This window comes from Bos grunniens, chromosome 15, assembly GCF_055505025.1.
Source record: "Bos grunniens cultivar Pamir isolate PY7600 chromosome 15, Bosgru_T2T1.0, whole genome shotgun sequence".
NCBI lineage: Eukaryota > Metazoa > Chordata > Mammalia > Artiodactyla > Bovidae > Bos > Bos grunniens.
Genome location: NC_141179.1, coordinates 78,250,816 through 78,267,653, shown reverse-complemented (window position 1 = coordinate 78,267,653; position 16,838 = coordinate 78,250,816). Strand labels below are relative to the sequence as shown.

The 16,838-nt window shown below is 48.1% G+C and overlaps 1 protein-coding gene across 2 annotated transcripts in view; it reads right to left on the bottom strand.

Moving 5' to 3' along the window:
- The window catches only part of PTPRJ (protein tyrosine phosphatase receptor type J), a 182,427-nt gene extending 172,987 nt beyond the window's left edge, over positions 1–9,440 (bottom strand). The window contains exon 1 of one of the 2 annotated variants that reach the window (XM_086341688.1): positions 8,976–9,440. In XM_086341688.1, the coding sequence (XP_086197814.1) occupies positions 8,976–9,416 (441 nt within the window). In that variant the 5' untranslated portion in view covers positions 9,417–9,440. The remainder of the gene's footprint in view (positions 1–8,975) is intronic. The other variant, XM_086341691.1, reaches the window with a different exon arrangement.
- Between the last annotated feature and the right edge of the window lie 7,398 nt (positions 9,441–16,838).

The following is a 16,838-nucleotide window of genomic DNA, read 5'->3' as shown; positions in this document are numbered from 1 at the left end:
TCTAAACTTCACTATAAAAGAACATTTCCTGGAACATATTAGATGGAACCATATATAACTGCCGGGATTCAAAGGACCAAAACCAGTAATTTCATGTGGTTCAACCTAATAATTATGAATGAACCAAACTAGAGGACTCAACTGGCCAATTAGCCTCTTGAAAGCTAATTCTAAATTTGACTAATGTTAAAAACTGGGCTATACAGTGAATGTACATTATTATTGCACAACAGACAGATGGCCCCTGAAATGGACAGTCCAAGTCACATCTTAAATGGGAATGACAATGAGAAATCCACAGGGATGCTGTGAGAACTGAATGAATCATATATGTTGAAGGCCTTGCAAACCAAATAGGTTAAAAATAATATGTTAGTTTTCATAAATAGTAAAGTATGCCAGTGTCTCAGCAAAATAAGACCATGAGTGTGGTCCGTGCTTAGTGGGGAAGGAGTAACCCCCACGACAGATGGACATGGAAACATGGTGGCCCCTCAGCCAGCAGCAGGAACCGCAGCATCACCTTGTCACCATGGAAACAAGGTGGACCACTTGGCACAGACTCTCTCAACTTCCCATCTTCTGCAATTAGAGCCAAAAAGAATGCCTTCAAACTTTCAGTTGGCAGCATAAAATAACTCCTCATGGTCCTAGAGAAAATGTCCCCAGAGATAGGAGGTGGCCACAGCCAGAGCTGGCCAGGTCACAGAGATAAGGATGCTCAACGAAGACCCTGTTTCTTTAAGGGACACAGTCAATAGTCCTACGCTCTTTGGGGACAAAGATCACACTGGCCACTCTTCAGTCACATCTTGGCTCATTTAACCTATATTAATTCAAGTATATCAACTTGTCAAAAGAGAAATATAATTTAAATTATCCTAGCAGAGAAGCCTACACCACTTCACATTATACATTTTTTTCACATTATACATTTATATATATATACACACACACACACACACACACAAATATATAGGTATATAGATACATACATATATATATATGTATGTGTGTATGTATACTATCCATTGTGGATTTAATCTCAAATTCAATTTTAAAATTTTGTGACACAATTTTTACAATTCAGAATTATGTCCTTTTGCTCTAACTTTAAAAATCTAATCCTTGAATAAATGAAACAGTGTTCTTATATTTCGAGATCAGTTTACAAGGAACTTTAACATAATGTGATCTCATTTAACTTATCCAACTACCCTTTGTGAGATGTTCTACTGTTATACGCAATTTAGAAATGTGAACACCAAGGGTCAGAAAAGTTAAGGCACCTGCCCAAAATACACAGCTATTTAGATGGTGGAGCTAGGATTCCAACCTGGCAGTCTCGCTACAAAGAGTCTATCCTCTCTTTATCACCCAGAGGTCTTATTTAAATTTCAGTTCCTAAGGACAAGGGTTGCAGCAAAAATAGTCATATTTTAGATATACTTATATTTGAATCATATTGTTGCATTTGAAACACAAATGAGAGAAAAGGACTAACTTCCTTCATTTCCAAAGAGCTTGCACACAAATAACAAAAAGACAATCTTGTTTTAATGAACAGGGAGTTAACTCCCCCCGACCCCAAAAAAAAGGAAGGAAGAAATGCAAATAGCCCGAAAAAATGCTCAACTAACTCAAAATTGAAGATATAACTAAAAGTAACAGGATATAATTTTTTACCTCTCAGGCACACATTTAAAAACTTAACAATCCTCAGTTCAGCTTATAGTATGGCGATAACAGACACTCTCCAAGCCTATGGGTGCAGGTACAAATGGGAAAATTTAACAGCTATCAAATTTTTAAATGCAGGTTCCAAGCCAGCCATCCTAAAATCAGAAATTTACCCTATGGCTCCTGAAAGTTACAAGAAATATGTATCAAACACACTCTCTGAAGCATGATTTGTAAAAAAAAAAAAAGGGGAGGAGGGGATTGTCAGAAAATAACTAAAGTGTCCATTGACCAGAATGGCCAAATAAACCGTGGTAAAGTCACACATCAGAATATTAGGCGTTTAAAAGAATCAATTAAAACTATGGGTCCAGATATGAAATAATCTTCAAGATAACTAAGTAAAGTAAAAGGCTAAAAGTAGAGAACAATGTATATATAAGGTTTCCTTTAATGTAACTTTTTTAAAAGATGAACAAAGATACTTAAATATATTACATAGAAACATTTTTTTCCCTAGGAGGAAAACAAGGATACACACCATGGTTATTATCTCTTTGAAGAGAACTAATACTTTTGTAACTGTTACAATTTTAGATTGGAGGGTTTTTAACCTAGGCTTCATGGGCTATTTTAAAGGGGCTGTAAAACTCCTGAAATTGGATACAAAATTGTAAATATGTGCATTTCTTTTAGGGAGAGGAGTCCGCTTTTACACATAAATACTCTGTTAGGGTTGTAAACCTCGCCCTCCCCAGAAAGATTAAGAACCACTGTGTTAGACCTGGTATTGGTGCTAAGTTTTAATATTCACTCACATCTCTTCTCAGAAGCCGTGAAATAACCCTGGGCTGGGGCCAGCACAGGCACTCAGAAAAACACCACCCCATCCCTGCTGTGGAGAAGGGGATAGTTTGTGGCATAATAACAACATTGTCTGCTCAAGCCTCAGAGAAGGCAACAGGGGACAGCTTCCCTCTAACAGGAAGAAGGAAAAGTGGAACTGAAAATTATTTGCATGTTTAAAATTAGACCTTCTGTGGGAGCTGACACTACTTGGCTTTCAAAGTGGCCCCCATCTGCTGTCTCATTACCACCACCCCTCATCCAGGCATTTACATGCCATGGAAAGGCTGAAACAATAGGGTGACTATCAAGGAATCCTACGGCTGATAAGGAAGCGATAGCAAATTTCCTGCAGCTCCTGTCTTCCCAGCGGGCACCAGAAAACCCACTGGAAAGCCATAGGAGGAGGTGAAAAACTGCTGCAGACTTCTCTGGTCTGACACAGCTGCAGCTTCCAGGGGTCTCCACTTTGTCCCTCTCAACACCACTTCTTCCCTGGCAAACCCAGGGCCAGCCGTTTCTCTGGCGGGGGGACAGGGGGCAGCAAGGACACCACCAGCACAGCCTGTGTGACAACTGTGACTGGTGAGCTGGGGGTGATCTGAGTCGTGCCAGCCCCACAGCCTGTAAGAGACACAAAGCCAGGCTGCCTCTCTCGCTCGCCACGACTGCCTGTGCCCCATGCAGTGTGTCCCCCGTTTAAGAAATGTATCACATTTACAAGGGCGCCATAACCACACCATTATTTACATCGTTATTTTTACTCAATATTTTTCTCTTGAAAATATATTATTTAAGTATTTGTTTATTTGGCTGCTCCAGGTTTTAGCTGGGGCACACGGGATCTTCGATCTTTGTTTGGGCATGTGGGATCTCTAGTTGCAGCAGGTAGGATCTAGTTCCCCGACCGGGGATCAATCCTGCTCCCTCAGCCCCAGCACTGGAAGTGAGGAGTCCCAGCCACTAGGCGACCACCGGGAAAGTCCCCTCAATATTTTCCTTCAGCTCAACTTTCTATTAAGTTTTACATAAATTTATTTACCATGACACACATGGATTTGACATCTCACTTACATTTTTACTAAAAGCTCCCTAAAATGAATAATTACTATTTTTAATGTTATGTGAGCCGAGTTCATCACCATGGGAGACAATAAATACCTGTTCAATGAATAAATGACTTGAAACCTCACATCCTCTCCCCCAGATAATAGCAGAGGCCCCCACTGAACTTGAGCCTTAGATTTCACGGAGCAGTTCCCCTTCTATCTTACTTGATCCTCTCAACCACCGGGTAAAGCAGGAAGTATTAGTCCCATTTTCCAGATAAGGAAATGAGAAGTCACAGAGGTTAAGTGGCTTGCCCGAGTTTATGCAGCTACTAAGTGACTGAGGGGGGACCTAAACCCAGGCCTTTCCATCCCAAATCCCATTCTGTCTCCACTAAGGCAGGCCCACCTTGCAGATTCAGGCTCCCAAAGAAACATAAGCAGGGGAAGTGGAAAGCCCTACAAGCCTGTCCTTCACAAGTCAGTCACCTCCTCTCCCTCCTCCCCCGTTTGCTTTTTTTTTAAGTATAGTTGATTTACAGTGTTGTATTAATTTCTGCTGTATTGCCAAATGATTCAGTTATACCTATATAAACATTTTTAAAATTCTTTTCCATGATGGTTTATCCCAAGATATTGAATATAGCTCGCTCTGCTCTACAATAGGCCTTTGCTGTTTATCCATTCTGTATATAATCGCTTATGTCTGCTAACCCCAAACCCCCACTCCATCTCTCTGCCCCGGCCCCTGCCCAGCAATGGCCAGTCTGGTCTCTCCGAGTCTGTTTCCCTCTTGCAGGTAGGTTCAATTGTGTCGCCTCCTCTCCCAGTTGAACACCGAAGACTCTGTAAAATACGCATTCTCACAGCACGGGACAGTAAACTGGGGTGCCAGAGACGGCAAACACGGCTCTGCCACACACTATTATGATGAATCTTCGGTAAGTTCAGAACTTCAGTTTTCTCCCAGATAAAATGGGACCAGGAAATCCCCAGAAGTCCAGTCCAGTGGACACAATGCTTTCAGTGCCAGGGCCCAGGTTCAATCCCTGGTTGGGGAACTAAGATCCTACAAGTCACAGAGTACAGCCAAAAATTTTTTTAAATAAGTAAAATTTTAAAAAATAAGATGGGACCATGAACAGCACCTCCTGCTCAGTTATTTCTGATATGGTCAAACGGGATAGTGCATTAAAACCCTTAGCACAACACCTGCCACATATAAAGCTACCTATTAATTACAGTATTAGCAGCAGCATTCTATTAGAAGGGAAATGCACAGAAAATTGCCTCTTACCCTGCACTCAAAATAATTCCCCTAGCCAAGCAGTAAATAAACTAAGTAAGTAATTGCTGATGATGTGCTGCTTAATCCCAGCAACTTTGCCTGGGTCTCAATCCCAAGCAAAATTACTTTTAGGAGCTAAATAACCTCTCTGCTGACCAAAACTGCTCACTCGGGAGCCAGGATTCTCTTTGCTTAGGAAACCTTGGGTATTCCAGGGTTATCTTTATCATAGGGCTAAGGTTGAAGTCAGCTCAAAGCCACAGTCTAACCATAAACCAATTTGCTCTGTTTTCTTAAATTGCCTGCAAACAAAACATAATCATTTGGTTTTTTCCATTGTTGTCCTGAAGCAAAACAAAAATGTTTAAAGTTGCCTCTATGAGAATTTAATAAGCAATTTTGAAGGAGTCAAAATATTTTTTGTACCCTGGATGAAACAGGTAGGCAAGCAGACTTAAGGATTAGCTACAGTAGATAATAAACACAAACAGTTATTATTCACCAGGAAACAAGAAAATAAAAGAAAAGCAAACCCAAAACACCATAAGACCAACAAAACAGCTATCAATCACCAGTTCGGGTTTTGTTTTGTTTTTCATTTTAAAGCAGTCCACGATCAAACTGATTTCAAAAAGAATCTGTAGAACTACTTTTCTCAAGAGAAGGAGACCAAGGGAGGAGGGGTGGATAGCTTTGTCACATTGCCTAAAACATATATACAAACGAAAATTAGGGTGCAAAAATGCTAGGAGAACGGGTGAAGTCATTGCAACCAGTCAAGTCCGCATGTTGGAATCAACCCCAGCCATCCTTCCTGCCTCGGAGAAAGGGGATGAGAAAACAGGTTCAAAAATCGCTTCTCCAGCCCTACTAAACACTGAGTGTTCTAGCATCTCAGCTTCCCTGCTTCTGTATCTGTCCTCATGAATGCCCAGAGTGCATTGTTTCCACAACTTGCCCATTTTTTCAACCTGCTACCGTTGATTTCATTTTAAAACACACACACACAATCCAAGCCTTACTAAACCAACCAAGTGTTAGGGAGACAGTCAGACCCTTTACCCACATTTCCTAAATGTAAAAGCTTTGAAAACCTCAAATATGACTTTCCATCTCAAATATGATTTGACTTTAACTTTTTATTTTATATTTGAGTAAATAGCTGATAACAATGTTGTGATAGTTTCAGGTGGACAGTAAAGGCGATCAGCCAAACATATACATGGAAAATATGATTTGACTTGGAAAACTCGAGGGCTTCCCTGGCGGCTCGGTGGTAAAGAATCCACCTGTCAAGGCAGGAGACATGGATTTGATTCCTGACCCGGGAAGATCCCACAAAAAGATGGAAAAAAGAAAAACTCTATTCATACCCACAGTTTCAGGAGTACACAGTGAGGCAGCGCTGTGCCTATAGTAAAATTAAGAGCAAAGTGGAAAATGGCAAAAACAACAATAACAAAATCATGAAAATCAGAGACAGAGGCAAGGGACACAGGTTTCAATCTCATCCCAACTCCTCTACTGTCTTGCCAGGTGGCCTCAGTCCAATCACTGTCTTCCCTGGGCCTCAAAAACCTTATCTTTAAAAGAAAAAAAAAGGAATTTGAGCTAACTTGAAGTCTGGTCCAGCTAAAAAATGCACTGACTCCCTGAAATATCCAACATCAAAATGAACTGTCCAATGTGGATTTTGAAGATGCTTTTTCAGAAAGCCTTTTACATTTCCCATTTTATAATGCATCCAAAAACGAGAAATAGACTCCTCAAGTTTCTACAGAACAAATTAGAGAGGAAGGAAATATATGAATAGGGGACAAGTGTCGCATGGCAAAATGCTATTGAAACACAAGGAAGGATTGGGCAAGAAATAAATTTACCCAAGAAACTTTTCGCTGATTCCAAACAGAGCTAGCAACCACTATGGCCCATGCAAAATGAGAAATACTGTAAGATACATTTGCACCAAAGTAAACTAAAAATAAATGAAGTAGCTGGTACAAGAGATCTTCAATATAAGGTGATTTTTTTTTTAATCTCATATACTGTTCTCCATGAATTTCTTTATAGGGACAAGGAGCAAGTCCATACAAACCGTACCTTAATGATAAGCCCACCTGGACGCCCTTTCATGTTCATAAGGCTATTTCAGACATTGGCCACTGAAAGCCCCTCAGACAAGCCCATGGGGCAGGTGGTGTGTGTGTGTGTGTTCAGTCTCATTGGACTCTTTGCGACCTCCTGGACTATAGGCCACTCTGTCCATGGAATTTCCGAAGCAAGAATACTGGAGTGGGTTGCTACTTCCTCCTCCAGAGGATCTTCCCAACCCAAGGATCAAACCCACTTCTCTTGCGTCTCCTGCATTGTAGGCAGGTTCCTTACCACTGAGCTACCGGGGAAACCCATGGGGCAGGTGGTCCCATCCTACAAAAGCAATTAACTGAGAATGGAGGAGACTGAACTTGGCCCTGGAGCTGGTCTTCCGAAACACCTCATCACACATTCTCTGCAGGAGGTCACTGCGCCTTCTAGGCCCTCCGGAGAGACTGGCCAAAGCCTGCCCAGGAAAACTGAAGGGACATTGACAACCAGAGAGCCCTCTGGGTGCGGAGAGCTACTGGAGCCCCCAGGCCCTAGCTACCTTCCTGTCCTGCCTGCTGGGCTGCATTGCTGCCCCAAGGCTGATGTTTCTGTTCTCAGGCAATCGTTTTATTTGTGCTTGAAAAGTTTTCCCTTGTAGTAAACCATAACGGCAAAGAATCAAAAATATACAGAAAGATACATACGTGGATATGTATAACAGAATTACTTTCCTGTACACCTGAAATTAACACAATATTCAAAATCAACTAGACTTCAATTTCAAGAAAGAAAGAAAAAGGAAGGGACCCGGGATGGGGCGGGGGGCGGGGGGGGGGGGGTAGCTTTCCCTGAAGCCAGGTTCCCTCCCCAGTCAATAACTCGCTTCCCAGGTTTCAAACATCCTGTTCTTAGAGCTGCTGTCTGTATAAAAGAAGAGACATTTTTTTCCCCATATTTTAGTATATACTGGTTGAAATCAGTTTACTAGCGGGAATTTTTTCCTTCACAAAAACGCCAAGGCCCTTTCCATCGCTGGTTCAAGACCGTAGCAGGCTCCTAGAAGGGGACGAACGCACTGGTTCAGCTGCCGCGGCAGGGCTGGGCGATTCTGCTTTTTCGCTTCTCTCCTTCCAGTTCCCTATCTGTGAAATGGGGACATCGCTCAGCTGCCCTGCCTCACCCCGTGGGAACACCATGAAGGGGAAACGGCGCTTTTCAGGGGGATGGATCGCCAAAACGCCAGGCACAGCATTATCTGAAAGGCGAAGCTCGAGAACAGGGCGCACGGCGGGGTAGGGAAAGCCGGCGCCCACAATGCACGAATTAAGCACCCAGGGAAAGCAGGCAGCTTCTCTGGGAGAAGGACCGTCGCTCGGAGGCACGCCTGCGAGGGGCCACCTTCTCCCGGGGCTGCAACTTTCCCCAGAAGCAGCGCCGCGGCCCGGAGGCCCCGCGCCTCGCCCACCACCCGCAGCGGCCCCGGCCCCGGCCCCGGCCCCGGCCCGGGCTCCCGCCGGCCGCGGCCCTTCGGCCCCGCCCCTCGGCCCCCGCAGGCCGGGTCGGAGGTCGGCCGCCGCTCCGCCAGGCCGGCCCGGCTCCGCGGTCGGAGCTCTCCGCAAACACGCCCCCTCCGGCCGCCTCGGCCAGGCGAGCCGGGCCCGCGCCAGCCAGATGTGACCAGCTCGGGGCCGGGCCGGGCCAAAGACTGCCTGCAGCCCGCGCGGGGGGCGGCCACGGCGAGGCTCCGGACCCCTCCCTCCGGGATCCCCGAGCCCGCCGCCCTCCTTCGGGGACGCGGGAGCCGCGGATAGGGCTGGGTCGCCGGCGCGAGAGCCCGGCCTTCAGGAGGGGAGGGCCCCGGGGACGCGGAGCCCCCCCACCCTACCCCGGCCATCTGCCCGGATCCCCGCAATCAGGACACACCCGGGCAGGTGCAAGGGCTTCCAGTCCCGCCCCCCCCTCCTCGCGCCCCCCCCACCCCCCGCCACCACCACCCCCGCCCCAGCGCCCACCACCCGGCAGCTCACCTGGCCCAAGCGCAACAGCAGCAGCAGCGGCGGCAGCGCCCAGCGCAGCCCGGGCGAGCGCGGAGGCGGCCGCGCCTCCCGAGCCGCCGGCTTCATGCCCCGCGCGCCCTGGAACGTGCCCGGGACGCGCGAGCCGGGCCCCGCCGTGCGCCCGAGCCCCGGCGCCTGAGTCACCGCCTCCAGCCGCCGCCTCCGCCTCCGCCTCCTCCCGCCGGTCCGCCTCGTCCCCGCTCCGCCCGCCCCGGGCTTCCCCGGGGACATGGCAGCGGCGGCGGCGGCGGCCACACGGCGGAGCCCGGCGCGGCTGCGGCGGGGGGGACGCGTCCCCGGACGCCTAGGGGCTTCGCAGGGCGGAGCAAGCGGCGCCCACCCCTGGCGCGCGGCGCCCGGATCCCGGCTCCCGCGGCCCCGGCGGCTCCCGCTGCCTCCTCCGCGCGTCATGCGGCTCCGGCTGCAGGGAGCCGCGGCGAGCGCTCAGCCCCCTCCCTTCCCCCTCCCCCTCTGAATATTCATCGCTTCCTCCCGCCCGGGCCGGCCGGGCGGCTGCCGAGCTCCGCGGCCCCTCGCCGCCCTCCCGCTGCAGCCCCCGCCCCCGCCGGGCCGGCCGGGCCGCTGGGAGGGGGCGGCGGCGCGACCCGCGCGCGCCCGGGCGGCTCCCCTCCTGGCGGGCAGAGGAAGCGCCCCGCCTCGCCCGCCCTCTCCGCTCAGCCCTCCCACATTCCTGGGACTCGGCACCCGGGATGCGGCTCCCGAACCACGAGCCTGTACCCTCGGCCCCGGCTCCGGGGCCCCCACGTTTGGGTCGCCAGATGTGGACCGAGATCCCTCCCTAGGGAGCAGCCAGGCCTGCGTTAGGATGGCACCCCAGCGATGGCCTGCTTGACCTGACGAGTGGGTGGCTTAGAGGTGCATGAACCCGTAAACTGCAGGAGACATGTGGTGTGTTGTCTTAACCCGCGCCCCCGCCCCCATCCCCGGGCCAGGGAGGCTGAAAGCGGGGCGTTGGAGCCGATCCAGAGATTAACACCCGACTCTGCCATGGGGTAAACCTGGCTCTGCCAGTGGTACTAGCTGTGTGACCTACGGAGAGGCGTTTCGCCTCTCTACGCCTCCTTTCCTCACCTGTAACGTGAGGATAATACTGGCACCTGGCTAGAGAGACTTGACAATCACCTGAAATAATGAACGGAAAAGCCCTAAACCCCAGGCCTGACGCTGACACGCAGTGGGCTTCCGTCAACAGTAGCTCTTCCAGCAGCTTTCATCACATTTTCAAAGAAGTCCGCTACCCGAAAAGGGTTCAAGATTACTGCAGATGTTATGCCCGAGCACAGAGGAGAGAAGTGAGGATCTGAGAGACTTAAGCCTGTTGCCCAAGAAAAAGTAATGAGTGAAAAGGCCAAACAAGGAGTGTAGGGAGACAGAGGTGAATTCCAACCAGAGGGAGAGGTGACACGTGAGCTGGGCTTTGAGGGATGGGTTGAATTTCACCAGCTAGTTAGAGGCGGGGCAGGGGCCCAGGAAGTGAGAGCAACTTAGCAAAAAAAAACAAAAAACAGGAGGTGGATGCTTCAGGCTTGGCCTTCTGAGAAGCAGTGAATGCGAGGTTGAGGGGTTCATATAGAGAGGAGACTTCGAAAGGCAACATGGTAAGTGTGGGCTAGATTTGGGTGCAAAGCACCAGGTGGCCAGCACAGCCTCCAGGCACCCCTCGTGCTTCCAGTTTGCCATCTGGGAGATGGGAGCCCGTCTTCCCTCCCAGGGCACCACACACAGAGAGCATAAGGCAAGGGGGCCTCACATGTTTACTGCAACACCTTGCCATCTTTCGTGTAAACATGGTGTCCAGTTCAGTTCAGTTCAGTCGCTCAGTCGTGTCCAACTCTTTGCGACCCCATGAACTGCAGCACACCAGGCCTCCCTGTCCATCACCAGCTGCCGGAGTCCACCCAAATCCATGTCCATTGTGTCAGTGATGCCATCCAACCAACTCATCCTCTGTCGTCCCCCTCTCCTCCTGCCCTTATCTTTCCCAGCATCAGGGTCTTTTCCAATGAGTCAGCTCTTCACATCAGGTGGCCAAAGTATTGGAGTTTCAGCTTCAACATCAGTCCCTCCAATGAACACCCAGAACTGATCTCCTTTAGGATGGACTGGTTGGACATGGTGTACTGATCGTAATTCACCAGGAATGCTGTTCCTTCCTGACTCTTCCTCTTCTCAGGGCAGAGACAAGTGGTTTGAAAAGCATTCCTGTTGATGACAGCGGCGAGGGGTGGGGGGGGTGGCAGGGGAGGAAAGCATCACTTACCCTAGGTGCTTCCAGGTCTTCAGGTTGCCCCATATACTCACAGACCCTGTGGACCCCAAGAATTCATCCAGGCCTCCACAGCTTCATGTGTATACATGCTCAGTCACTCAGTCAGATCTGACTCTTTTGTGACCCCATGGACTGTAGTCTGCCAGGCTCCTCCATCCATGGGATTCTCCAGGCAAGAATACTGGAGTGGGTTTCCATGTCCTTCTCCAGAGGACCTTCCCGATTCAGGACTCCAACCCGCATCTCTTGTATCTCCTGCATGGGCAGGCAGATTCTTTACCACTGGGCCACCTCAGAAGCCTCCCACCACTTCATGGAGAGTCTGCAAGCAGCCTGGGGATGCCTGCACACACTTGGATTATCTCCTGGATGAAATATGATGTTCATGGTTGTGTTGGCCAGAACTGCGTTTCTCCACAACGAGGCGATGAAAGAAAATACACAATATTTTCAGGAAAGGGAGTTAAGACCTCAATAATCCTGCTGGGTCATAAACAGGTGTTGTATAAGCTCCCTGAGAGCATGGACTGGGCCTTTCTCTCCCTAGCTGCCCTACAACACCTCGCTCAGAGCCTTACCCATGGCAGGAACCTGGTATTTGTGCAGCTGCCTGATTGTGTAAATGAATCCAGGGCAACATGGTGTGAAAGTCCATTTTTCCGCAGGGATGAGTTAGGGAAGGACCATTCTCTTTCCAGAAGAATTTGAGACTAGGTTCCAGTGTAGAGGTCTCTTCCTCCCATGTCACCTCCCCTAGAACTTTCCCAGGTGCCCCAACCCTGAATTGGGTACCCTTTTCCCTGCGTGGTCCCTGTGCTAACCTTATCTACCACTCTGGACCCTAAGTAAGACCCTTGAAGACAGGGCCTGCCTCTTATTGGTCACTGAATCCTCAGCACTTAAAAGTCACACATATAATATTCATTTAGCTGAATTGATTGCATTCCTTTGAATAGCAAACTTAGGTGTTAAATATACATCTGTTCGCATGCACACATACGCACACACCAAATTCTATTTGCAAGCAGCTTTCCAGGAAGAAATATACTGTGTAAAGTTCAAGGCACATTCTCTTTGAGAGTATATAATGATATTTGACCTTTTAATCATGTCTACCCTCAAGCAAAATCTTTGCTGAATATGGGGCCAGGTACAAGGGACTGAAGCAAGCAAGAGGTTGGAGGGAAGGCTTCCTGGGTGTGTTGTAAAATGGGCCAGTAAGAGTCACCCAGTAGCTTGTTATACATCCCAGTGCCTTTCCTTAGACTACATCTGTACTTTCCATCAGCTCCTCAGGTCAGTCTTGTTGTGAAGCAGGATTGTGCTGTGTGCTATGCTCAGTCATGTCCAACTCTTTGTGACCCCATGGACTGACCCGTCCACCAGGCTTCTCTGTCCATGAAGAGTTGGAAGACACTATTTATCCTGTGGCTGGCCCACATTGCATCCCTACTAATAATCAAGACCATTCATCAGGTACTATCTAGGTGCCAGTCATTACTCTAGTACTTTACAGCCATTATTTCTACTGCTCACAACCACTCTTTAGAATAGGTGTCATTATCAATATGTGAGGAGCAGAAAACTACCTCTCAGAGAGGCTTAGTTACTTCCACAAGATCACACAGCTTCAGAGAGTCAAAACCAGGATCTGAAGCTGTATCTTACTTGCCTCTATGCCATGGTGACCCTTGCCTTGACCTTTGTAGGTAAGTTAATATAAAGTGTTCTATGCATTGGCTGTTGTTATTACTTTTCTCCTGACTCTCTTGGGCCTCAGTCTCCCCAGTTTTAAAACAGAAAGGGACAGAAGGTACAAGACTTTCCACTTCATCCCCTGAGAATGGGACACAGGCAAGGCAACCATGGTTAATGAGAGGTCTGCCAACCTAGCAGGAGGCAAGCGCCCTGGGCACCGGCCTGGAACCAGGTCGCAGGCCCCACAGGGAGTCCATTCAGCCTGGCAACCCTCAGTTTATTTTAAAAGCCACGATGAGCAAACCATTCTCCAAAGCCCTCCTAAGCGGAATGGAATGTTTCTTGGGAGTCTGATTAGCTAATGTTGCAGGCATGGCTGCCCTGAGACCTTCCTGCCTCACAGACTTGAACTGAATCAGAATGGAAAGGAAGACTTTTAGAAAGTTCTTTAAAAAAAATAAAAAAGTAGCACTTCATCTTTATAAGAGTAACAGGATGTTTCCTGTGGACTAATAACTGGGCTGTGGTTAGAACTCCTTGTTTGTCCACCAGACCTCAGTTCCTCCCAGAAGAGGGCCTGAATCACCTGCCCTGCACCAAGCCTTGGCAAGGCCTTTTTCATTCCTGACTTCAAGTACTTGCAACGTTAAGCATGTTCATATGTCTTTTATTATTATCATTATTATTATTATTATTGGAGTATGACTGCTTTACAATGTTGTGTTGGTTTCTGCTGTACAAAGAAGTGAGTCCCCACCCTCTTGAGCCAACCTCCCATCACCACCACCCCCATCCCACCCTCAAGGTCATCACAGAGCCCCGAGCTGAGCCCCCGTGCTGTGCAGCAGCCTCCCGCAAGCGCTCTGTTTTACAGCTAGCTGGTAGGTAGTGTGTGTACATCTGTCCTAATCAAGTCATCTCACCCTCCCCTCCCCCGCACCATGTCCACATGGTCCGTTCTCTCTATCTGCTTCTCTATTCCTGCCCTACAAATAGGTTCATCTGTATGTACCATTTTTCTAGATTCCATGTATATGCATGGAGAAGGCAATGGCACCCCGCTCCAGTACTCTTGCCTGGAAAATCCCGTGGATGGAGGAGCCTGGTAGGCTGAAGTATGGCACCCCACTCCAGTACTCTAGCCTGGAAAATCCCATGGATGGAGGAGCCTGGTAGGCTGAAGTCCATGGGGTCGATAAGAATCGGACATGACTGAGCGACTTCACTTTCACTTTTCACTTTCATGCATTGGAGAAGGAAATGGCAACCCACTCCAGTGTTCTTGCCTGGAGAATCCCAGGGACGGGGGAGCCTGGTGGGCTGCTGTCTGTGGGGTCGCACAGAGTTAGACACGACTAAAGTGACTTAGCAGCAGCAGCATGTATATGTATTAATAAATGATATTTGTTTCTTTCTGACTTACTTCACTGTGTATAACAGTCTCTAGGTCCACCCACATGACTACAAAGACCCCATTTTGTTCCTTTTTCTGGCTGAGTAATATTCCGTGTGTGTGTGTGTGTGTGTGTGTGTGTGTGTGTGTGTGTGTGTGTTATGCTAAGACAGAAAACAAAGCTGAGTTAAAGGAAAAAGTAGCACGTGACAGATTTCAGAGTGTGGAGAGAGGAGAGTCATTGCTCTCAAGAGTCCCCTGCCTTTCCCACATTTCCGTAGCCACAGGGATGAGCCCACTGGCTTCTGTACTCTCGGCTGTTAGGTCTTGAGTCAAGCTCCCCGGGAGCCTGGTACCTTCACATTCTAGCAGAACAAATTAAAGAAAGACCCAGGGTTCCAGGGTACCTGGGAACACAGGGAGTCTGTTGGCAAGGAGACTTGGAGCCTAGGGGATAAGAGGCTTTTGTCAAGGGCTTGAGAATGACTTCCACACGAAGACCAGAAGTGCCAGGCAGCGGGCAAGAGGCTGTCAAGCCTGTAGCTGAAAACATCACCTCCAACAAAGAAAGGGCTGAGAGGTATAAAGATAAGAAGAGGGAGACTAAGCAGGAGGCCCAGGGTCCCAGGGCTTCCTGGCAGCTGGGTTCTTCCAGGCTTTTTAAAAATAAATTAATTTTTTTCAGGTTTGAAAAGAAATGTTCTTTTTTTTCCGGGTTGAAAAGAAAATCTTAATCACACTAGGCTCAATGTATACAACACCTGGGCCCCTTCAGTTAGCAAATCAATTCGTGTGGGAACGATTGTACAGTGGAGTCCTGCCAGTAGAGAAGAAAATACCCTAAATTTAAATAAGCAAAAATCATATTTGGCAATATAGTTACATTATGTATATAAATGGTATATACGTGCACATACATATCATGTTAGACCGATAAATGCATGATCTTTGGTCGTGGCAATAAAGTCTAATGGGTATGAGTATGGACCCTGAGGTCAGCTACCTGGCTTCATATCCTGGTCCTGCCACATATTAGCTGTGTAACACTGGAAAAATTACCTAAGTTCTCTGTGCCTTGATAGCCTTATCTAAATGAGGATGTTCTTGATGACATTATCTGCCTCATAGGATTTTTACAAGCATTAAAATAGTTCAATCACTAATAGTACTGCCTGGAATAAAGTAAATAGCATGTAGGTGTTTTCCATTATTAAAGTTATCCTTTTGGTAGATCTGAGATGGATGATGTAATGGGGGAGGGGGACATGTACTTTGGATCAGATGGTCAGAGGTTCAAGTCCTGTGTTTGCTGTGTAACTTTGGCCTCTGTTTCCTAATATGAAGAGTGGAATGATAATTCACTGTGGTGAAGATAGAAGGAAATGTCACATGTAAAGTGCCTGGCACGTATTCCAGAAGATCCAAGTGGTAAAGGCATGGTCATTGATGGGACAAAAAAGGAAGGAAAGTAGGGATTCAGAACCCTAGTATTTCACTGACCAAGTGTCAGAGCACAGACAAGTCATTCTTCTTGGGCTTCGTTTCTTTCTTTTCTTTTTAATATATACTTATTTTTTGGCTACATGGGGTCTTAGTTGTGGCCTGTGGGATCTGGTTCCCTGACCAGGAATGGAACCCAGGCCTGCTACATTGGGAGTTCGGAGTCTTAGCCACTGGACCACCAGGGACGTTCCAAGGGCTTGGTTTCTTGTTTTATACAACATGGGTTAGAATAAGTGTATCAGTCAGGGTGGGCTAGGTTATGCTGCAGTAACAAACACCTCTCCAAATATGGGAGACTGAAAGCCACAAACACGCGTGTCTTCTTCTCAGGCCACGTCCTCACAGGCCTGCTGAGGGCCAGGCTCCATGCCATTCATCCCAGGGGCTGTCTGCTCCAACAGATGCTATCTGAAACATTGCCAGTAGCAGCGGCAAACAGAAAAAAAAGCTTTGGAGAATCGAAGAAGTGAAGTCGCTCAGTCGTGTCCCACTCTTTGCAACCCCATGGACTGTAACCTGCCAGGCTCCTCTGTCCATGGGATTTTCCAGGCAAGAAAACTGGAGTGGGTTGCCATTTCCTTCTCCATCGAACTGGCAATTAAATAGTCTGTCCTAAAAGTGACCCTGACTTCTTTTGCCCACAGATCATTAGCCAGAACGAGTCATACGGCCCCACTCAACTACAAAGGGGCCAGGAAGTACAATCCTACCAGGTGCCCCGAAAGCAGAGTCAGAAACGTCTAGCGAATGGTACTCGTGACCATCACAGTGACAGAGCCTCGAAAACCTGGCAAGTGAAACTATGGTCCACTGGGCAGAAGCATGACATTCCCCTGGGAACTTGTTAGAAATGCAGAATTTCTGGTCCCACCCCAGACCTGCCGAGATGGTTAATTTGATGAGGGGGTCCGGGGAGGCCCGGATATCTGGGAAAACACTATTTCTGATT